Source organism: Gobius niger, assembly GCF_951799975.1.
Source record: "Gobius niger genome assembly, chromosome: 4".
Lineage (NCBI taxonomy): Eukaryota > Metazoa > Chordata > Actinopteri > Gobiiformes > Gobiidae > Gobius > Gobius niger.
In genome coordinates this window covers 29,068,948-29,092,823 of record NC_136855.1, presented here as the reverse complement: position 1 = coordinate 29,092,823, position 23,876 = coordinate 29,068,948, and the positions used below count along the sequence as shown (strand labels likewise).

The 23,876-nt window shown below is 42.0% G+C and overlaps 1 protein-coding gene across 1 annotated transcript in view; it reads left to right on the top strand.

Moving 5' to 3' along the window:
- ntrk3b (neurotrophic tyrosine kinase, receptor, type 3b) overlaps window positions 1-23,876 on the top strand; it is a 252,649-nt gene that overhangs the window by 104,673 nt on the left and 124,100 nt on the right. The window contains exons 4-5 of the mRNA XM_079554795.1: window positions 9,139-9,207; window positions 22,984-23,138. Coding sequence (XP_079410921.1) covers window positions 9,139-9,207; window positions 22,984-23,138 — 224 coding nt within the window. The remainder of the gene's footprint in view (window positions 1-9,138; window positions 9,208-22,983; window positions 23,139-23,876) is intronic.

The window sequence follows — 23,876 nt, the reverse complement described above, 5'->3', positions numbered from 1 at the left end:
TACAGGTTATATTTGGGTATATGTGTGTGTGTGTGTATGTGTGTGGTCTGAAAGGAAACAGAGAAAACGGAAGGAAAGTTAGTAACAGTTGAAGGCTAGCTGAAATCCCTGCTAGGTGGAGATGGGTATTGATTACAAATATTTAACAGTTATAAATTGGTTAATCAACACATAAAACTTATTCTATCTCATGTGGACACTAATAGAGAAAGAAGTTAACAACAATCACTTTATAAAAGATAACGCACACCAGGGAAAGGAGAAAGATTCAGCACATAGAGTCAGCAGTGAAGTGGTTGCTATGGAGTGAGTGATGGTTGCTAGGTGATGGTAAACAAAGTGTGACTATAAAATGGAACTATGCATTATAAACATTCTCATTCTTTTCAGTGCAATGATTTCCTTGGAAGAGATACAGACGGCATCTCGTCATAGAAGGGGGCGTGGCTTCGCCGAGGGGGAAAATAGAATCTTTAGAGAAACAGAATTTTCCACTCTTTTTAGCCATTTTCTGGTGGAATATGAACTTATTTATCACACACAAATAAAGTCAAGTGTAAATCGGGCCCATATGGATATTTTCTCACAGCAGATTGTTCAGTAAAAGTGAAAAAACGGCAGTTGTAGCAAGCGCTAGCTAACCGTTAGCATTAGCCCGATGCTAACATGTAGCATCAAGCATCAAGCATCAGTCGTTTTTGAATAATTAGAGAACATTTACATTTTTTCAACGTTGTTTTCCCCCTTAACTGTTTTCAAAAATGACCATATATGGGCGATTCCAGAGATGCCGTCTGTATCTATAATGGGCGTCTCTCGAATGTAGCTCTGATTCTACGCCTTCCACATAAAGCTGGGGTTCTAAACCTATTCTATTTCCACATTGAGAAAGGATGAGGTAGTTGATCCTAATTGCAATGACAACTCCTTTCTAGCTCTCACAGTACCTCCCTGGGGGTTTCACAAAATGTAATAAAAAAGCATGTTTCGGTCGCACGTACAGCTTTGGCAGGTCCGTCAATGAAATAAGTAGCTTGGACCAGTTAGCAAACAACAAAACATGCTCTCAATTTCTGTGGTTGCAATATGTAAATAAAAGAAATTTAATCGGTAATATGAAAATAAATCAGGCACCGCATCCTGATCCTGAACTTATTGTAGCTACTGTGTATATAAATGAGACAATACAGAATAGCAATAGACCACGAGGTACAAATTGGATAATAGGCACTACTTTATTTAGAAACATTAAAAACATGGAGCGAGTCAGTTCTGTCATCGCAAAGACTTAATTGTGGTAGGATGGTTAGTCGCGTGAGAGACTCGGCAGCTGAAATGGAGCGGGGGTTACACATAGTTCGCCATAATTAATGAGAGGAAGTGCTTATTTTTGGAATACCTTTGGTGATGTGTCTCGAGCTTTGATGTTTGAACGCACCGGATCAACATAATGAGTACACATGTGGAAGCAGAACGAAGGGAGCACATTGTATTGCACTCTGTTCGACGCTCTTACTGGGGCGGAGTGAAGAGGAACATGCTTTTGCCACATCTTACAAGTTGATTGGTATTTTCAGCAATTATTTTATTTCATGTTTTTTGTTAATTAATTATGTTTTTTTTTAGCTCATTTCATGTTTAGCTTGTTGAGTATGTCTTGCGTGTAAGATATTACCATATAGGAAATGGTTCTCAAGTCATTGTCCGATTTTTCTTGCAGGGTAAAGACGTTTTGTCAGCAACCACCGATCTCTGAGCAGCATGCTGTACTCATACTGTTTTACCATATAGGGAAGAGACTGAAATAAGGTCCATATGTCTCAATACATGGAGCATTTATCCCTAAGCAACAGTGATGGTTGGCTATAAGGTCTAAAAAGATAATTAACATATTTCATTCTTTTTGTTATTTAAGATTTTTTTAATATTATGTATATATGAAAACTGAAAGTACTTTATTTGCATACTTTGCCTTTAATGTAATAGGTTGGGTTCACGGGACATCACAACATTCTAAAGAGCCCATAGTTTAAAATTCAGGTGGAGCAACTGAAAATTCCATGGCGGTAACTATGGTAACTGCAGATTACTTTGTCTTAGTTTTTGGTTAATATCTCAGTGAGTACTGGAAGAATCCACATGAAATAAACACCGTTTCAAAGTTCATTGCCTCCTCTGTCTGCGCATATAAAGTAATGTCCGCTTCTCTTCTCTGAAAGGTGTCCAAAATTAGAGACAATGTTAAAACACATGAGCGTGATGTTGGCCAATAGGAAGGACTTTCAGAGATAAAAGTAATATGTCTGTGTAAAATGTTTCTTACAAAAACTGTATTTCTCCCATAGAGTTGTATTGGCCCCGCCCTCCACCTGACATTATGACATCATCACATTATGAATCATGAACACAGCTTATTAATGAATGATTATCACTTTCAATTTCTTCGTGTACAAATGGCGCTCCACAAATCAACTTGCCCTGCCTTCTTGCCTCACTTCGAAAACTCTTTCAATCTCGGCATGGCAATCTTCATTTTTGTGAGGAAGCACTTTTTGCAACTTCACTTTCCTCCAATCTTGTAAAAGGAAAGAAAAAAGAAAAAGAACTCTTACTTACAAAATGTCACATTTTCAAAGACGAAAACAACTTCTAAGATTGACATCTATGATATTTCCGCGCTGGGCTTCATATTGTCAGAGGTGTTTTTTTTTTTTTCTTTTTTTTGAGGACTGCACAGTCATCAACATTTTACTTTCAACGGGGCTCCCGGCAAAATGTCTGCGCCGCGTCTACGAAAAGAAGAAGAAGAAAAGGAGGGACGCAATTTATGTTCAAATATTGGTCTCTTGTCGTGGGCGTGACGAGCAGATTTAATGACGGCCATATTGGCGATGCCCCGTGATGTCTCACTCTGCGGTGCTGTCTGGTGCGCTGTCCGTGGTGCTGAATGTCAATCGCCGCTGCCCCCCACGCACGCTCACACAGTAGCCAGCACTGATGCCGCACTAATTAGCCAGGGCTCTCGTGTCCTCGCCAAGTCTTCTCAGGGGCGCCGGTGCCAAAGAGAATTATTAAAGAAGGAGGGAAGAGGAAGATCAACCCCCACCCACTCCCCACACACACACACTCCCCCCCACACACACACACACTCCCCCCCACACACACACACTCATGTACAGGTTCAGTCCAACACGTCATCAATAATACCGCGCTACATCCTGTCTGTGTAAGGCGGGTTTTTTTTTTTTTACCCGCGGCCCATCAAATTTTCATGTGGATCCCGTAATTATAATTCCTCATTTAAACGAGCGCTTGTCGAAACAGCTCAGATCATTTATGGCGGTTGGCGTGTACAGCCGAACGCCGGGACCCTGTGCACTTCACAGTTCAGTCTGAAGGTCTGTGTGGTGAAGATGTTTCCAGCACTTCATGTCCCACGCCAGCACACCGGGTGTTGCAATTGTTTTAAAAATCCTAAATTATGTTTTATTCAAAGTTTTTTTTTAATACCTTTAGATATTTTAGCTTTGGTGTTTTATTAGGATAGGGAGCATAAAGTTTAGTCACGGCACAACACATATAGCAACAAGTTACGCTAAATATTATGGTTCACCACAGAGAAATTAAGATCATTGTATTATTGTAAGATTATTGCAAATGGTAAATTTTACCATTTACCATTATTGCAAATGAAACTCTCTGAAATTCTAAACTAAAGATACTGTAAATATTGTATATACACTCTCTGTCACTTGGTGAAGGTGGAAAAACTATATGTATTATGGTTCAGGATTATAAGGAACTGCACCCTTTATGTGTAAGTGTATGTGTACTTTATTGTCCCCCTAGGGAAATTTGTCCACTGCATTGAACACATCCTTCGATGCCGCTGGGGCAACTTGTAAGGAGCAGTGGTCGAAGGCCGGGGACCCTGATGTGGAGCCAGGCTGGTGGTCAGAATCACCTGGCTGGAGGATTCACCTATTGCACATGTTTTTAGTGGTCGGGGAAACCTACACAGACACGGGGAGAACATGCAAACTCCACACAGAAAGGCCCCTTCCAGGTGGGAATCGAATCCGGGACCATCTAGCTGTGAAGCGTAGGCGCTAACCGCTGCGCCGATCCTTTGAAACGGTGCACTGCCCACTGGGTGTGTCCCTGTTTCAGAACTTGGTGTCCCGCACTGGTCACCTCCTCCTTCATCTACCTCCAGCACGGCTCCTTTCACCATCTTCTGGGAAGTGTGTAGCAGACGAATGTATTCCATCTCATTCTCCAGTGAACGTTCTGAACATAAGTCAGAACAATAGTAGGGATGGAAGATCTGTGTGGCTTAGCTGTGAGTCTTGCCTGGATACCTCCTCGTTTGTCCCTTTATTGTTGCCTGTAGTGCCTCACTGTGCTACAGGTGTGGGAGCCTCTTGGTGTATGTTGTGTAAATAAAAACAATATCAAGCATTTTCTGCAAATTGTTATGAAAAGGAAGAGAGGAGAAGGATTGATTTAATAGTCAGCACCAAAGCTGGTAATATAACAATACTGATTAAAGTTAGATACATTATAACCTGCCTATAACTTATTACTCATGTGACATAAAAAAACATTTTAGAAATAGTTCAATGCTGTGCACATGTTTCAGCATTGAATTTTTATTGTGTGACTAATCTAACACTAACAACAGAACCATCAGCAATCATTTGTGGAAAAGGCCATGACCCCCTTCGACCCCGCCAGCTGAGAGCCACCAATCCAGTGATTTTGCGAAGGGCATGGGTTGAATATGCAGGATTCCTCAAACAAGCCTAATTGAGATAAACCCCAGCTCCAGATATATTTTTGTCAAGTGAAAACAACATTATATAAAAGCTTTAAAAAGTCATATTAGCATAATAGTGGCCCAATGATCGTCATTGCTGGGTGTCTTCACCTCCTGTCGACTGACATTCCGCCGCCTCTGATGGCTGATTCGCTGATTTGTTTATATATTTATTAATTCGTTTAAACTCACCCCAATCCAATTTTAGTTGACATTTCTTGCGGAGAAGCACAGAGTGACCTTTGCAAATGGAACACTTCCTGCCAGAGACGTGAAGCGGGTCTTGCTCTTGCCGCACTGAAAAACAACTGCTTTCTTTTCACACCTTTCTTTGGAGTAGTGCTTTGTTTTTTTGTTTTTTTGTCAACATTATGAAAATACATACAGCAAAAAGCGTATTATCTCTTGCAACTTTTTTCAAGAATCTTGTTTCTGCCAAGGGCTATCAAGGCCTTACTGTCACGGATGAAACATTTATAAGGAACAATTTATTCAACAGACTCTCCTCTCTGTTGTGGTGTGCTTTGTGACTCTGCTGTTGGTATTAGATAAAGTATTGATGTTGTGGCCAGCCCCTCATCAACTTAGATTTTAATCAATGATTGCTAATAGTTCTTCTCTGATGTGGACTCCATGTACTATATTGTCTTTCTTATTACCATAGGGAACTCTTTCAACACATTTCGTGGACTGGAAATTCAAGTTGTTACAATGTTGAGATGTTGGGTGGATGAACTGTATGGAAAGTTTTCTAACACCTTTTTTTTTATGTGAGGAAGTATTAATTATACAGTATGTGGCTAGTTACCCTTTTTGCCGATTCATCATCCATACAGTGATGTGGCAGATTTTTAAGCCACATGCCCTTTCTGTCCACCCTACTCAATTATAAGGAAATAATAATGTCACTTATTTTAGTCATATTGAAATCATTACTTTCTAAGCGATGGCATTGTGCAAATACATTTTTTGTGACCTAAAATCAAGTATGTTTGACTTTGCACTAGATAATATATAAAATAAAAGTTAACACTGTCTAGCCACACTTCCCATGTGTTTAGCCAAGCTGTAGTACCTGACACTGTCTGCGCCACATTCGCCCCTCAATAACAAACCTTTGCTTAACCTTTAACAAACTTGGTTGAGTTGGAAAAATGTATAGGTCCAAAAATCATCGACTGCATCTCTTATTATCTCAAAGATCATGGCCAAAAGAGATCATATTTTCTATCTTCCGCAGGTTTCATTTTTTTTGCTTCCAAATGGCAGTTAAAACAACTTTTTTTTTTCTCCACCATCTGGCATGTCTATTTTAGGCCTTTCTCTCTGTCATTATCTATTTTGAGCAGTGATTTGATGGAAGTGTGGATCATCTCTGTTCTGTGTTGCTTAATTAGTGCCTTTTTGCCCTCCCCGTCCTGCCTCTGAGAGCGCAATCTAATGTATTCTTCACATGCCTCGTACGCTGCCCCTCTGGGACACAGCTTTTTTTCCCCCCTTTGAGGCTTGAAACTCCACACATTTTTACATGTCTATTCCATAGCCATTGACAGCGGCACAATCCCGACCAACACGCATTCCAAAGTGAAGATGTTTAACCCGCTCTGTATGTTGCCGTGTGTGTTCTTTCTTTGTGTACTGCACATGCGGCCTGTCTCAATGTGACACTGGTGTGGAGCATCACAGAAGGGAGCGAGAACGACCTGCTGCTTCTGTACCTGCTTGTTGCCATAGCGACGCTTCTGCTTACGGGACTGTCTTATAGGTCTTCCATACAAATTAACCTCCCAGAGGTGCAGCATGAGTGTCCTCAATAGAGCAGATTAGATATTAAATACAGAGCTGTTCAATTATTTGATTCAGTTCAGTTGACAGCTTTATTCTACCACATTCGAAGCACATGAATCGAACCGTATTCTGGCAACACTACAGTACAATGTAATGTGCTATATCAATAATAACTTGTACCGATGGGTCACACACATGATGAAATAACATGTTTAAAAAGAGTAGCCCTTATTCTTTTCTTTCTTTCTTTTGCCATTCCCAAAGTCTGGGGCATCAATGTGAAGATACCACAGGGCGCCCAAGGATAATAATTTGTTATGTTTTATATCTTAACAAACACATCTCATTATTGTTATTATTATTATTATTTTTTTTAAGTAGAGTTAGTACTTTGTTGTTAGGTGGTTGAACGGGCCCTGTCCAGATCATTGTTGAGTCAAACCATAGCAGTATGTCACAGAACATGAACCCGACGTCATCCAGCTTGATACCCAAAGAGCGTCTATGGCCTCTGGTGGAAACAGTTGACTTCCGTGGATTGGCCGCTGGTCTGGCACAGATATCTCCTCTGTTAACTTTGCCATAACACTTTCGCTATTCATAGACATGTGGAGCAGATCATAACTTTTAATCAAGCACTTTGTTTGCGATCAAATCTAATTAGCAAAATGTAGCAAAACACTGAAAAGTCTTGGGAGACGGAAACCTCTGGAAAAAAATGGGCAGCGCCATGTTTCCCCGATGCCACAGAGAATTATTTACCGGCACACAACTTTATTTTGATCGCTGTTTTCCGCATCCGTGCACTTGTATTCATCTGTTGCTTTATACATATTTTATAGTGAGCTGTGCCATTTGCATTAGCACACAGCGAATCTGCAGACCCCCATGGAGACATGATCTTACTATATTTACAACATCCATGTAAAGCCCATGTTATTAAATGTTCATGAGCACTGCAGAATGATGTGGTGGGCTCTTCCGCGTTATTTAATGTAGCCGGGCGAGTGGTTGCAGGATGGGCCGGTTAAGTGGATTTGATGGCGTGCTTTATGACAAACAGTGTGCTCGCTTCGCACGGGGCTGCACTCCCCCATGCGCGGATGTCTGATGTTCATAGTAAACTAATTCCCCGCTCTGGTCCGATCGCTTGTGTGTCTCTGGCCGTCTCATATTGGATTTAGTGTCTTCTTAGGCCTCAGGGGTTCCTTAAGTCAATTGAATTATTTGACTTGGAAGCGGTCAACTTTCTTATATTGAGTTGGCCAAGCCCTCCAGCAGCGTCCAGCCAAGCCCGTTTCCCCCGCCTTTTGTCAATAGCACTTTGCCTTGTTCTCGTCTATTAATGCGGGCCTGCACTTGTAGGGTCATTAACTTCAATGGGCAGATCACATCATAGAGATCTGCTTTATTTTTTTTTTATGAATCTGCCTTTTTTTTTTTACTCCTTTTCCCCTCAGGGCGACAGCCAAACATTTGCCCTCTTGCATGAAGTACGCTAGTTGCTTGGCATATGTTTTGAACTCCCTTCTAACCATCTCAGATTATCCAAGGATGCGGTCGGAGCCAACAATGCATCAGTCTGCAGCCTCCCATTCGCTAAATTGTGACCGTGTTAAAGATTAATTGTCAGGATGTTTGGAAACGCAAATCCAAGGCCAGGGTGGGAGATTTATGTGCCGAATTTGCATGATTTCCTCTGGATGCTCCTGTTTGTCCTGCAGCTAAAAACGTATGCAAAGGAACCAGGAAGACCGCGAAGGGACTAAATTGTTACAAAACACAGATAATAAGGCAAGATTCCCTTATTTTCGTGCGCAGGCTACATTGTATTACAAGCCTTTTATGCATAAAATCCAAGAACATACTCTTCCTTGTAGATGTTCTCTTTCATTGAGTTGCTTTGTGTACGAAATGCACGCCTTGCCTTTCATGGTGGCCACAGTAAAAAAAAGTATCCCTCCATGTAGCTATTTGCAATAATAACAGCTAATACCTTATCTGATTCAAATCATCTGGAACCAACGCGGTGTGACTTCTTGTGGCGGGATGTGTTTATGCTCATTTAAAAACATATGGCGCTGCTAAAGGCACAAACTTTAAGAGAAATTGGAATTCGAATACAGTTTATTGATAGCAAAGATCTGGCATGGATGCTTCCTTGTACCCTATTTGGAACCTTGACTACGACTTGACTAGCTCATGACCCCCCCGCGTTGAGTGGAATCTTTCATTCAGCTGCAATTGGTAATGCTAATGATGTGCGGTGTTTCGTTTTGGACGGTAATTCAAAGCGACTTGCTAATTAATTTGATCACAAAACACTGATGGTAAAAAAAAAAAAAGAAAAAATCCCAAGGCAAGTGACCTACAGAAAGATTTTGCTAACTGATCTTCTGAGACCTAGTAACATCAAATGAGAGACGGCAGAGAAACAAGACGGGAGCGACATCAAGAGAGGCGCGCACGCAGGCAGTCTTCTTAATAATAATAATGTAATTCAACTGTATTTTTCTGTTCTTATTTTGCAGAAACTTGTCAAAGAATCCTCTGAGCACCCTGTCGTGGCAGCTCTTCCAGCACCTCCAACTCTCCGAGCTGTAAGTAGCCTCTCATCTCTCTCTCGTTCTCTTTGTTTGCATTTTATTAGAGCAATTTATCATCGGTCCCTCCGCTCCATCTGCCTCAATACAAATAGTCCTTAGCGCGCGCCATTATAATTCCTCTGTCTGTCGTACAAAACCCCTAATTTGTCTGGGCGCGGGAGAAAAGACCAGACCTATAGGCGCTGAAGGGACACGGTGATCTTATAAGTCATTTGTTGTCATAATTAGCGCTCGCAAAGGGAGCGCGGGCAAAGATGAGGGAGGCTGACCCCGTTTTGTGCTTGCGCTATGAATATTTTAGTGATCATTGTTTATGAAATGCATTCGGTGCCGAGGATACATAGCGATGTCTTGTTTGTAATTTACACCCCATTAGGCCAATGTCCATCATGTAAGCTTGGATAATCTCAGCTCTAAGCAGGTTTGACACGGTGAGGCTGCGAATTTGTTGTTATTCAAAGAAGGGAACAGCACAAGTTTCAAGTCGATTTCCTTAATGGGTTATATACAGTGTCAGTGTGCCTTAAAGGGGTCTTTCTTTGCTCTTCAGCAAGGTTCAAGGGCATTATTACATAGTAGCCTACTGTGCGTGGTGGACCAGAACGAAGCCTACCCTGGGGGAGGCCAAACCTGTAGCCATCCTGCTGTGAGGAAATGCGCATGATCTTCAAATCCTCCAATAACACCACATGGATCATTCTGTAGGGGTAATACTGGTGTGGATTAGAGAGGCTTCTCACAAACCAAATGCTGTGTCACTGTGACTCTGTTCTCATTCCCTTGTTTTTCCTCCATTTATAAACACTTCTACAGCAGAGATCTGAATCTAGCATAAGACCTTCTGCATAAACAGCAACAGCAGTCACAGAAATGATATCATTTCATTTTCAACACACTGTAAACACAACACAAACATCTCATTAATGGCTCAAACGGACTGGATTATTGCATAAGTTTGTGAAAGATATAGGCAAGGCAAGTTTATTTGTAGAGCACAATTCATACACAAGGCAATTCAAAGTGCTTCACAGAGAAAAGCAGATCAAATCAATAAAAGAGCAACATAAAAATTAACCAATTTCAGTAAAAGGCAAGAGTGCAGATAAAATACTTTCAGTTGTCATATGCACAGGTGAAAATAACTGTTTTCAGCCTGAATTTGAACATTGTCAGAGTTGAAGCCTGTCTCACATCCTCATGAAGACTGTTCCAGACTTTAGCTGCTGAAACTGAAAAACAGCCTGTTTATTATTGACTCTGGGAAGCACCAGGAGACCCCTCCCTGAAGTTCTCAGGGCACGAGACGGCTCATGCAGCTCTAACATGTCAGAGATGTGCTTTGTTTCTAAACCATATCACATATCACCTAACTGCCTATCACAGCGCTCCATGTGTGGTGAATGGAGGTAAAACAGAATATACATGTATTTAGAATACAAAGAATACATCATAGTACTCATGAAATCATGAAATACAGTATATACAACATAAGGCAAGTTTGCAGTATTCTGTAACAAAATACAATTTCAAAGTATTCTTCCCAACACTGGCGACTGGAGGCACAGACAGTCACAGAGTAATTGCTTGAGCAATGTCGTCCTACATCTGAGGGTGTTGTTCTCACCAAAGAAACATGCCCCAGCGTCTGCGAAAACCTGCCCAACCCCTCCAGACAGGACATTATCAGATTTGGGGAGTATAGAGGCCTTCAGAAACATAAAGTAATTGCCAAAAGTTTTGGTTTTAGTTAGAATACATGGAACGTCCTGATATAGATAACATCTGTTTAACATCCTTTTCTATTTTGATGAAAAGCATTCAATTACACCAGTACAAACTCCATCTTATCTGAAATGCTGACAATTAATTAGTTTCAAAATGTTCCGACAGCTTTCGTCGTCCACATCCCAAATTTTAAATGAGCATGTGTTTGTTATTAAATGGTGGAGTATCTGCAATTATACATGCAATTTTCAGATACAAGATTTATTCCCCCTAATTGGGTTTGTTGGTTTGATGTGCAGTTGGGTTGACACTATTTGCAGCAGGCCTTCCATTGTGCTATTTTCAGAGGTGGAAGCAGCGCAAGGCCTGTGTTGCTCTGGCCCACGTCTGGCACCCCTGCATCGGAGGGAGCAGTAAAACTCATACCGGTACTACGGCGTATCGCATGTGCGCCCTTTAGCTTTGGACATCAGGATCCTAACATTAGACTTGTTCTTCTGTGTGGGACGCGTTTCACACCAGACCCCCATAGCGGTGTCAGCTCCCCGTGGGCTCTCTCACCAGCAGATGGGACTCTCAAATCCTCCTTTGTGCCTGTTAGTGGATTGTGAATTCACAGTCGCCGCGAAAATGTCAAATTTTTATCTTTTTGTTGTTCTACCAGCTGGCCCATTGTCCTTCCCCAGAAAGCACTTTGGTGTTGGTGGGCTTTATGGCTTTTTGCTTCTTGCAGTTTGAATCACTTATGTGTATACTGCACTGAAAGCAAGCATATACTGACTTCATAATATTTTATTAGGTTGAGGGTAACTGAGAAAAGTGCATTGTCTTTTATAAGGAAGATGATGTAGATGACTGGACCACAAGCTATATTTCATTAATTAAAAATCTGTCCCTTCAATGGTTGAGAGACAACATTAATTCTCCATAAAACCCTACGGCATGAACAAGTCAACATGTTTCCATGTTTATCAAACTTTCCAGTGACTTCACAGGTCAACGCTGACTTTTAAAGGAACAGGCCACAGTTTTTACTTACTGAGATATGTTCTTACCTTAGCTTAGATGAGTTGATACGTACCTGTCTGGTCTTTGTTAACGTTTAGCCTCTCCCAGCAAAGGTATAGCCCCAAACTGGGTTGAAGTTAGAAGCTACCCAAGCTGTTCCACGTTTCCCTATTTAAATATTCCCTATTCGACTTCCGCACAGTGATATTGTCAAAGTACTCCAGGTGTTATTACGCCTCACAATATAGTGCCCCTTTTTATCCGCTTAGAAAATCGACATGTTTAATTTTGTGTATCTAGACTTTTTTGTGTGTGTGTATCTAGACGTAACTGTATTTAAATAGGGAAAATGTGGAACAGCTTGGTAGCTTCTAACTTCACCCCAGTTTGGGCTATACCTTTGCTGGGCGAGGCTAAATGCTAACAACATTTTTGTATTATTTTTTTCATTTATTTATTTACAGAATAAAATAACAAGACAAGCTTCAAACCCCCCAACCACTCCCCCTTGCATTCATACCACAATCACAACCACAATCATCCACACATTCATAGTGTTTTGACAGGACACAAAGTATAAATAGAAAGGAAGCACAAAGCAAACAAAAATTAATAACATAAGATAAGAATCAATAATACTAATCAAAAATCCATAAACAAAATACAATATAATAAATAATAATAATACCAATATTCCATTTATTTTCATGCTCAGTAACTCTGTTGTTATTTGATGCTGTTAATTGTTTCTAACATATACTGATGATAAACTCTATTCTTAAAGTGTTATATACAGAAATTTGATATAGTTTGATAATTTGATAAACATTTTACCCATCAGAATAATCACATTAAAAAATCCTAGCAACATTTGTGTGACTGCGCACGCACAAAGACCAGACAGTTACGCATCAACTCGTCTAAGCTAAGGTAAGAACATATCTCGGGATGTAAAAAACGGTGGTTTACTCCTTTAATTCTGTAACACGTTAATCTCCTAATGATGTGCACTGTATTGGGTGTGTTATATGGCTATAAGAAGGGAAGGGGCAAAGGAAAACAGATAATTATGTCTTGCTCTGTGCGCTGTGTTAAAATGTAATTAACGCCTTTGGAAGAACAGTTCAATCACGACCAAAGATCACATGGTCAATGATCTCTCTCTCTCTCGCTCTGTCTCTCTCTCTCTCTCTCACACACTCCTTCTCTCTCACTCGCTCTGCTGGAAAACGAGTAAATGAGTATCCGAGGCTAAATTATAATCAGGAAAAGAGATAAAACCAAGACTAGATTCGAGACTAAATTTGAGGCACCATGACAGGGTTTGTAGACAAGACTAGGGTTGGAGAGAATATCTAATTCTATTGTTCTCCCCATAAGGCTTGCCATTTGTTGTCTAAAATCCAAATTCAGCTGCACAACATTTCAGAGCCTGCCTGTGGGGCTCTCGACCACAGGGCTGCTTTTAAACACGATGCAACAAGATGCCAAGAAGAGACAGGATTATTTTGTTCTTTGCGCGTGCATTGCGCTGCTTAGATAATGGCAGCCGCTGCGATTTGCTAATTGCGACCATTCAAATTGCAATTGCACTTAATTACAGCCCGAGCCAGGCAGCTATTAGAACTAAACCGATAGCTAACCAGAATTCAACCAAAAAATGTGTCCAATGCAGCCAAATCTACATTTACAGTCAAGTCTATGCAGGGGCAGGTTCGACAAACTGCGCTTTGGGCTAGTCAACAAAGGAAAAGTGACAAACGCAGCAGCGCCCTAACCAAATCACCAGCGTAGCTCAAAGTACACCATTGGCTGTGATGTGTTCAATCCCATTTCTTCTTAAGCAACCATTTTGGATGCGTACAATTGGTGTCTTTGTTGTTGTACATGAAAAGCAGGGCTGGGTGAGGCTAGGGGTCGGCCGCTGAATGCTGATGAGGACCCGGCGCTGTCTGTCTCCCCCTTTGCCTTTGGTCGCGTTCGGTGTGGAGGTGCCGGTTGGAATGGCATGGCGGCACAGACGTGATCTACGGTGGTATGCAGAGAGTAAAGCCGGGCCTGGAATGGAGAAAATGACTCACTCCATCATGGCCAGACTCGAGGGGCATAGGCCTGTGGTGAGGGCTTTAGAATGGGAATTGACAATGGATGGATTTCCATTATCGGAAATGGGTGACGCACATGCCAAATTTGGAAAAAGAAATTGGGAACGTCTGCCTTTTCGGTGGGTCTCAAGTGATGGAAAATAGGGTCATTATGAACAATTCAAAACTGATTCAGAAATATACTGTCCTCTTGAATGGTTGAATGTCTTCAAAATGGCGTCACACACACAAATAAATGACTAGAACCCATCGACATTTTCAAAGGTTCAATCTGTTTCTCACATTCAGTCACAACAAGAAGATCCTGGGTTCAATTCCCGTGCAGTGGGGCCTTACTGTGAGGAGTTTGCATCTATTCCCCATCAAGTGCTCCGGTTTCCCCTATCACTCAAAATATGTACAATAGGACTAATCTAGCATTTGATCTATGCAATTTTGTTGTAAACCTGTATATTGAGAACTATTCATTCATTCATAGGTTCTTTTCTTGTCTGAAAAAGAGATTCTGAAATCTCAGTGGGACTCGATTAAATAAACAGTAACCATCTGATGGAGTTTTAGAGTTGTGGTAATGGGACAGATAAAACATGAAATAGTTTGACAATTCATATACAGTATTTTCAAAGAATATCCATCCATCCATCCGTGGGGGAAAGCTGCCCGGATCACACTGCACCAGTCCCTCATGGCTGTTCTGGTGGTGGAAGGATGACCTTATGATCCTCGAGCGACGTAACGGGGCCTGTTGGTCTATCCGCCAGGGCTTCTGAACCTGTAGTCGATAGCTCCTAGAATCATTTGGGTTTTCAAACCCCTCCACCACATAAGGTAATGGTTTGAAGAGGCCTTTCTGTGTGGAGTTTGCATGTTCTCCCTATCGCTGTGTAGGTCACTCCAGCGACTCCGGTTTCCCCTACCACTAAAAACATGTACAATAGGCCAGGGTGAATGACAGTACATGAAGGGGACAATGGATGAAAATTAGCCCAAGGCTAAAACCAGCGAGGCGTGTTTACATGCATGAGCCCCATGTTCTATATGTTCATTAACATACACAGTCCCGACCAAATAAACAAACTGCAGATGGAAATTATCCTTGAGCTAAATCCAGCATATTTACAGCACTAGCTGTTCAAATAAATGAATAAATGAAATGAAATGAAATGAAATGAAATGAGAATGTACCATAAACATGGATACAATAAATAAAACAATTAGATGCAAGAAAATTAGATTATAATAAATGTAGTCAATGTAATATGTGTTAAGCTTTTGTCGCTTGGAGATTGACTCACCAAAAGGAAAGGTATAAAGTTTTGCTTAATTAAGAGCACTGTTATTTATAAGAAATCCTCATGTGACAACAGAGACAGCGCCCCTCCCTCATTGTTGAAACGAGCTGATAATACTATTACACAAGTAGATCAAACGAGCTAATGATTAAATAATTCCCAAATATGTGACGGAAGCGCAGTGCAACCCTTTGCCATGAGGCCCAGGCTACAGCCTGTTATCTGGCTCACTTTAGGCACTCCTATTAGAATTACATTCAACAATGAAAGGGGAGCAATTTCAAACAACACGGAGACAGTGACCTGCAATGAATAGGTAATTAGTGAACGCTTTAAGCCTTCAATTAGGTTCTTCACCTTAAAGTGAGCTTCTGCACACAAGAATAATGCTGCCTTTTGTTAATCCAGAATCTGAATCAGAATTTGAATATTGTTTTTGCCATTGTCAGTGAACAAACTAGGAATTTCCTTAAAGACAGAGTGAACCATGATTTGACGATGATAACACATTTCTTCTATACTTAGTCGAAAAATGCTGACACTTTTACATTAAGGGCAATGATCTGTCTGTTCTAAACGCTGATACTATATCAAACGTAGACGATGTATCAAACTTCTAAATTGCTTTGCAGTGTAAAAATCAGCCATCTTAAGTTCTAGGGAGCAGAGATGGCTGCGTTTTAGCCTGAACGCTGGTTGTAGAAAGCGTGTTGATTGATCAGTTCTTCTCAAACTTTTATTGGGGTGAAAGTATACAAGCTACTTAAGCCTTGAGACATTTAGCACTGCGGGAATACAGGAATGAGGAGAGAGGGTTGTATCAATTTAGCATACAATGTAACCCCTTGAAATGCGTTATGCTGCTAACAACACGGGTCGGCGAAAACCATGTATAATTGCTATATCTGAGTTTGTGCTGCATGAACAAACCCTGCTGGTAGTCTTTGTCCATTGCTATTAGCATCTCCACATCGCCGTTAGGGTCATATGAATTAGCGCCCTGCTGGTTCTAGCCCAGAGCTAGTTCACTGTGTGCTCTGACCATATACCTGCCCCCTCATTACATACTACGGCGCATGTTTGTCATTTTCCCTCCTATATGCCGGGCCTTATAAATCCATAACACACAGTCCATATATTGTCCATGGTCTCGTGTCACGCTGGTCTTATCACTAAAAAGCCTGCCCGTACAGCACGACTTTGTTTTGCAGGTTGGCGACACAGACATTTCACACCCCTGGCTGTATCTTAATATCTCTGACAATAGCAATTCTATCAGCGAGATCTCAATAATCCACCGTCCTTTATGGAGGCGGTGAAAAGGGCTGTGTCACATTGAAAGCTCTACAATGGGAGCGTGCGCTATAGCTCTCTGCCGGGGCGGATGACACACACGTAATCGGCTCGGGCTCTTTGTCTTCGCGCCCTTTAGCCAAGCACCGGAGCCGCTGCGCCGTGTCACCATGCTATACGCAGCCAATCAGGGCCACGGGAAGCAGGAGCGGGGTGAAGGGCCGGCTAAATGCTAAAGTCTGGCGCGGTGCTGGCAGGGGTGATATTACGGCAGATTATGGGGAGCTGTCTAAGCCGCAGACAGTGATATGGCGGCCGTCGAGGAAAACTTCTCCCGCATGGCTCAACAAAAGGAGAGAGGAGACTATTCTCAGCTGGAGCAACTAAAGATGTCCCCCGGGAAGTGTGCACGCCTTTATACTGTTAGGGCCTCTCTAATCCCACTCCTCTGAATCAGGGGCTAGTGCAAAGCTATACATCTAATGGTGCAAAAAGGATTTCGCATGGAGCGTTACAAGATTAAAATAGAGTATGTAATTTCTGAAAGACAGCTTGTGGCATTTCTTTTTTTAAGATATCCTCCTTGGGCCCGGGAATACATTTTTGTCTCGCACAGTGGACACTGGTCTTGTGCCTGTAAGCCAGGCTTTTTGTATGCACTTTATGTGTATCTTATTGCTCCGAACAGAAGACATCCAGGGGTTTCTAACAATACCGTGTAATGTGTTGGGGTTTGGCAGAATTTTCATCAGTCACATTTTATGGACCCAAAGTTGCAAATAAGTATCTGCAAGACCAGATAAAGAGCCACAGGGATCTTAATAATTAATGTGGAAAGGTCTTACTTTTATACTTTTGGAGTCCCACAGTTTAACTGCAGTTTGTACGACTGGAGGTGACTTAAAGTGTGACTTGATTTACTGTACTTGACTGAAAGCTATGACATGACTCAGGCTAAAACGTACTTTCCCCTGTAGGAACCGATAACGTAATGACGATCTGCCGGCCAATAATGTAATAAGTTATGCCATTACTGGCCTGACAAGACGAAAATCATTCACAAATGTAATACATTCAGCCAAAAACGTAATTGTACATCAATGATGATGATCTCAATGGTATTTTTTTTTTTTGCGAGGTAACTATTTGCTGCTCATGTGCATTTTCCTACAAACTGGAACTCAGATGGTCACTGTGTCCTTAGGCAAGGCACTTTACCCACCTTTCAGGGTTCATTTTGTCAGACACTTGGGTTAGAGATGTTGAAATCTTTAGAAGTATCACCGGCGTGTGGTGAGGGGTCACTTATCAGCTGCTGTCCTAACCATCTGGCGGACCTGTTAGGACCGTCAGACTGGTCACGCCTCGGAAGCAGATACTTCTGATGACGGCCTGTAGATAGTGGCTGAAACATGTAAAGGTAAAGATTTCAACATCTCTAATCCAAGTGTCTGACAAAATGAACCCTGAAAGTTATACTGCAACACAAGTAGACACAATGAACGTTGCAAAGTTTACACCTTGTCTATGTTTGAATGCAGTGCATGAGTGAGTGGTTGGTTGGTGGTCAGAGGGACCCATGGCACAGTTTGGCAGCATCGTTTCTGTCCCCAGGGCAACAATAAAAGTCTACAATAGTAGGAAGGGAAGGGAATCTTATTTGTATAGCGCTTTTCATATGACACAAAGCGCTTCACACAGGCAGGGTTCATTCACTCCATGCTGATGGTGGTAAGATACATTTGTAGCCACAGTGGGGTAGACTGACAGAAGCGAGGCTGCTCACATCTGCGCCAACTGTCCCTCCGACCACCACCAACCACTCATTTGAATTCGAACCCCCGACCTTCTGATCATGTGACGACCCGCTCTACCGCTAGTAGGGCATGGAATGAAGGAGTAATACAATGTGACAACCTGTGAGATCAAGGATTAAAACCACCAAACTTTTGGTCATAGGATGTCCTGCTTTACCATCAGAGCTGTGGTATGATAGTGCATATGAGCTGCAACAAGTTACCTCAAGTTAAAAAACAAACATTTGAGATAACAATGAATACAAAAGTTTGTGAAAAATACAAAATAATAGGTACTCCAATATTTAAGAGAAAGCTGCACACAGACAATGTTAAAGGTTTTAGTCTTTTGAAAATAAAGGCAGATTGATGTCTTATTACATTATTGGCTAAATGCATTACGTTTATGGATGATTTTTATCTTGTCTGGCCAATAATGTAATAACTCGAATCATGATTACGCTATTGGTTCAGCAGTGTTATTACATTATTGGGCGTTATTAAGTTATTGGTTCCTACAGCCCCTCAGGACTAGTTTACTTATTTGAGACTCGCACATGAGGACTTAATCCCACCTCTGGAAATTGGGACTATACTGTTCGCTTTGTGAGTTTTATCACAGGAAATAATACAAAAAATGTTCAGTTAAAGGCCAAGTTACATCCCGTTTCCATAATAGAACATAAAATGTCAACTCTAATTGTATCTCTCTGCCCTCATCTTTAATAGGTCTGTGTACAAAGTTGTCCTAACCACATCAGCACTTTAGAGGCACATCAGCTGGAGTGGCCCTGCTAAATAGTTTGGCTGTGAGGAAATAAATTGGCCCGGCCCTTGCTCTCTCTGCCGCGGTGGTAGCGGTGCTCGGGCTGACCTGGCCTGTGTCCCCGCTCTCCCTCATGATTGCCGCGCAGGTGGTGTTGTCGATAAGCCAAAGTCAGCTCCGGACCGTGAGACAAATTATGCTGTAGTAGTCGTCGTCTGAAGTGGGGAAAAAAGGAGAGGGAAAAAGCCTAAAATGAGTGCTGGGAACCTGAGCGGTTGCACAACTGGGCAAAGTGATTTGTGGTGCAACTGTAATTCATGACATAAGCATAAGAGGCTCACAACAACAGGTCGTACATGCTGAGCTTAGCAGGATCAGGGAAAAGCTTTAAGGAAAATGCAGACCGTTTGAAATCTGGTTTATCCAACTTGTGGAACTTAAGGCTGGACTTTGAGGTTTGAAGTTATCATCTTACATCCGCACCAGAAACATACCTGGGGTGGTTTTGTGTTTCATCCGTGCATGTTTCTGTAAGTCCACACTCAAAAAGAGACATCCCACACTTAAATATACGTCAGATAAATCCAAGAAGTTCCTCTGTGTTTTAGCTCATCCCTGTTGCTGTAGTACTGGACCTTAACCTCTTTTAACTTGTATTGTTCACACAGAAAGTAAAGTTAACGATGATTGGACATGCTCACAGTGCCACAGTCGCCAATATCAGTCATAAATAAAATAAAAAATAAGCGCTGTCCTGATGACACCTTTACAGAGGCCCAGCACAAATGTGTGCAGATGGAGCCGAGGCCAGTTCCCGGCTACATGTGTTTATTCAGCCCATTTGTATGAGGAGATGTCAAACTGTCACTCAGTGCCTTCAAAAGACTGCAAGGCCCAGTGACGGACTGACAGCTAGATTATCTCTTCCCCGCACTGTGATGATAATGACAGAGCCAGGCACAATGCTGATTGACAAGAAATGTATGGGAAGTCCAATGTGGAAACACAACAGTAATTTGCATCTGAAGTGCGGTCAAAAATAGTCAATGGTTGAAAAGGCAATGAAAATGAGCACTAACCGAGTTGACAGTGAGTGGGACTTGACATCCCAGGAGTATACATGTAAAAGTAGGACAATATGGCAGACTGTGGGACATTGCTTCACATGTTTATTTTTCAGCATTACCTTTGGAGCACATGAAAAAACTCTTAGAGTCACAGAGGAAACCATCTCACTGTGTGGGAACAAACAAGCCAAATCAGGCCATGTATTAAACAGACATTCAGACCTGACAATAGTGTAAAGAGAGGAAGCATGCGCTCAAGCTGAGATCAAAGTATGAGCTCTCTGCCGCATGTAGCTTACGTTTGCCTGTGGTTGGGGCTTCACAGCCCAGGCACCTGTGTGTACTTTTCCCCAAACACAGCCCTGGTGGTGATCATTACGTCTCCTCTGGAGTAGTGAGGCGGATCGTTAACCAACTTCAAGGAAACAGCGCTCTGCTGGCTCTGCAGCTCAGGTCGCTGTGCTCTCTGCTTGTTCTTTACAAGTCTAATGTGTGCTCCTTCACACATTTATCTGCCTCCAGACGTTGCTTATTCCCATTGTTGTCTTATAACCTGCTTCGATACTACAGCTGTAAAGGCTCAGCAGTCTGCAGGGCTGGCACAAGCCAGAGTATGTGCACAGCTGCTCCCCCACAGGAATACTGGACCATGCATGGAGGTGGAGGCTCTTATTAACAATTAACATAATGAGGCAGTGAGGAGGGAGAGGCTGCTCTGCTGAGCTTTGATCCCACACAATTCAACTTACTCAGCTCAACCGGAAATACAAGGAACTCTTCTTGTCAAGGACATGCTGTCTGTCTGCAGGCACCTCTGCCACTGTCCAGGTTAAAGTTTAGGTGCTTGAGGCAAAACTTAAAAACAATTCATTTTAAAAATCGTCTATTTACTTCTTTCCAGTCCTCGTCTCAAGATGAATCTTTTCAGATCATAAATGGTGATGCATCTATGCATGCAGTCATAGATGACAGACATTTGGATTCTACATCTGTTTTAATCAGTTAATCTTTAATGGAATATTACGATAAGAAATATTAAGAAAAGATTTTACATCTAAACAATACATTACATTTTTGTACATGGACACACTCCCAGGATAAGATAAGCTTGAACTCGAGCTTAAATTATACAGTTTCAGTGAGACAGAGGCTGTGCTTTATCTCAATCATCTCAAGCCCAGTGGAATGTCCCTAACCTCGCACGCATGAGCACATGATAATAAGTATCATCTACCTGCGGGAATCTATCCTTATTACTTCGTACAGCTCACTGCACCCTTTGCATGAATTATTCATCCTCCTGCAATGCCTTATTGACCTTTGTCAAGGACATTTGGACGACATATATCAACACCAAATCGACCAATCACAGAGTCTAAAGTGGAGAGAGTGCTCTAGTGGTGAATAATGTGTCAGTGCAGCAGGTAGTGAGGGAGTGAAGCATGCATGAGACAGTAATAACCCTAGTCTGCAATGGGACAGCTCCCACATACCCGCCCTGACTGAGGCAGCCCCTGCCCCACTCTCTTCCAGACTGATGGTCCCAGTGCAGCTTAGACTCATGACCTTGTTAAGTCTTAATGCTAAGACAGAAATAATTAATAAAAGGTTATGGAATGGGAGCTTCTTTGTGTAGCACTTTTCACAACATTCACTCCACACTGGTGGTGGTGGTATACGTCTGTAGCTTCAGTTTCCACTGGGGTAGACTGACAGAAGCACTGTCACGGCTGCACACATCTGCGCCACCACCATTCATTCACGCACACACATCATTCATCCCTATTGTACATGTTTTTAGTGGCAGGGGAAGAAACCTACACACACATGGGTTCCCGTCCAGGTGGGAATCAAACCTGGGACCTTCTTGTGTGAAGCACGAGCGGTAACCGTAGCGATACTGTGCCATTATTGTAAAGCAAACCAATACACTGTATGATGAGCTTCCAGAGAGAGCTTGTTGGACGTGCCGTGCAGTCCAAGAAAATACGAGCAGACATGACATATTGATTGTCAACTTTTGTTTGGTGAGATCTATTGTGTCGGATGGTGAACTGAAGAAGAAAAGTGTGAAGATTTTAAAGACTTTTAGCAATATCCACATGGTTTATGTGCCACTGGTATACTGTACTTGGCTGGCAGTAAAAAGACATCATTATCATCCACATCATCATCTTGTGGCGGTCAGTGTATGGCATTTTAGAATCCTATTGCGCTTTACAGTACTATGTTTCTTGACCTTGACCAAACAACTGCAGTTTTTACAAGCCCCCCCCCGACATAATACTTTTGTTGGCCGTTATCACAGACTGGCAAGGCTGTACGTCAGTGTTATTGCCTTGACTCTTGCTAGCTGATATGATGGTCCAGTTTATTGTATTGCGAATTGCTATGGTGGAAGTTTGCCCTTTGTAAGCTACATATCAGAGTTCATTGGGGACAAAGAGTTGGAGAAAAGCTAATTAGTCCAAAAGAATATCTTTCTCGACAAAATTGTGCCCTTTACAACAGATTATAGCCCTACCAAACAGAAAAAAGGAAGTGAGGGTTGATTTTCATATTTCCGTAGTTATCTCCACCATCAATTATAAACATTTAAGATGAGATTATTAAAAAAAAATACATTATTATAATCATGATCAGATTGTGTGATTTTAAGTCCATCAGACAAAAGCTGGGATCTTGTACTCCATTCACGATTGTGTCCTTTTTTGCCAGGCGTCTGGAGAACGTGGTGTTTGACTGCGGCTGCGACATCCGCTGGATCCAGTTGTGGCAGCAGCGCGGAGAGGCCGCTCTGCACACCCAGCAGCTCTACTGCAAAAACGGTGCTTCAGAGATCCGCCTGCACAACATGTACATCAACAACTGTGGTAAGACTCGCAACTATGTTTAGGTTATTCACACGAAGTCTCATAATGCTACTGTGAACGTAACATTTGTTTGATTTTTGAACTCCTTGGGCCAAAATTAATTGTGGCAGACAATGATGCTGCTTGTTTCTCACCAATGGGTACCACAGGGAGGACAAGAATACTGTCCACTGAATATACATAGTTTAAGTTTAAGTAATATTGTTCTGTAAAGGTTAATGAGCTTGAGAGAACTCATGCTTTACTTTGACCATTTTCCTTCATTACTTCTCTTTTGAAATAATCAGCAGCAATCTCGAGGTATAGGGAGTATAAATAAGACAAGAAAGGTTGGGAACTAAGGAAGCCTTCACTCATTCTTACTAAAAAAATACAGCATTGACATCGTAAGACTAGTCAGAGCTTCTTTAGGGGCTTCTGTAGTGACACGAGCGTACGAGACGAGAGCGAGGAGAGCCATTGAAGAGTGAAAAGCGAGGAGACAGTGGGGAGGGAGGAGGGTGAAAGGTGGAATGGGAAGGACGTAGGAAGTAGGAGAGGAGCTGAGGAGGAGTGACAGGGTTAGGAGTGCATGTGATGTGCTCTCTCTCTCTCTCTCTCTCTCTCTTCTCTCATCTTCCCCGGTGACTCATCCCGGTGACATCCACTGCCTGAGTGTGCCCATGCGTTCCCCCTTGTGTGTGTTCTTGTGTAGCCGTCCTATTACAATAATGAGAAGTGATTAATTGATTTGGTGTG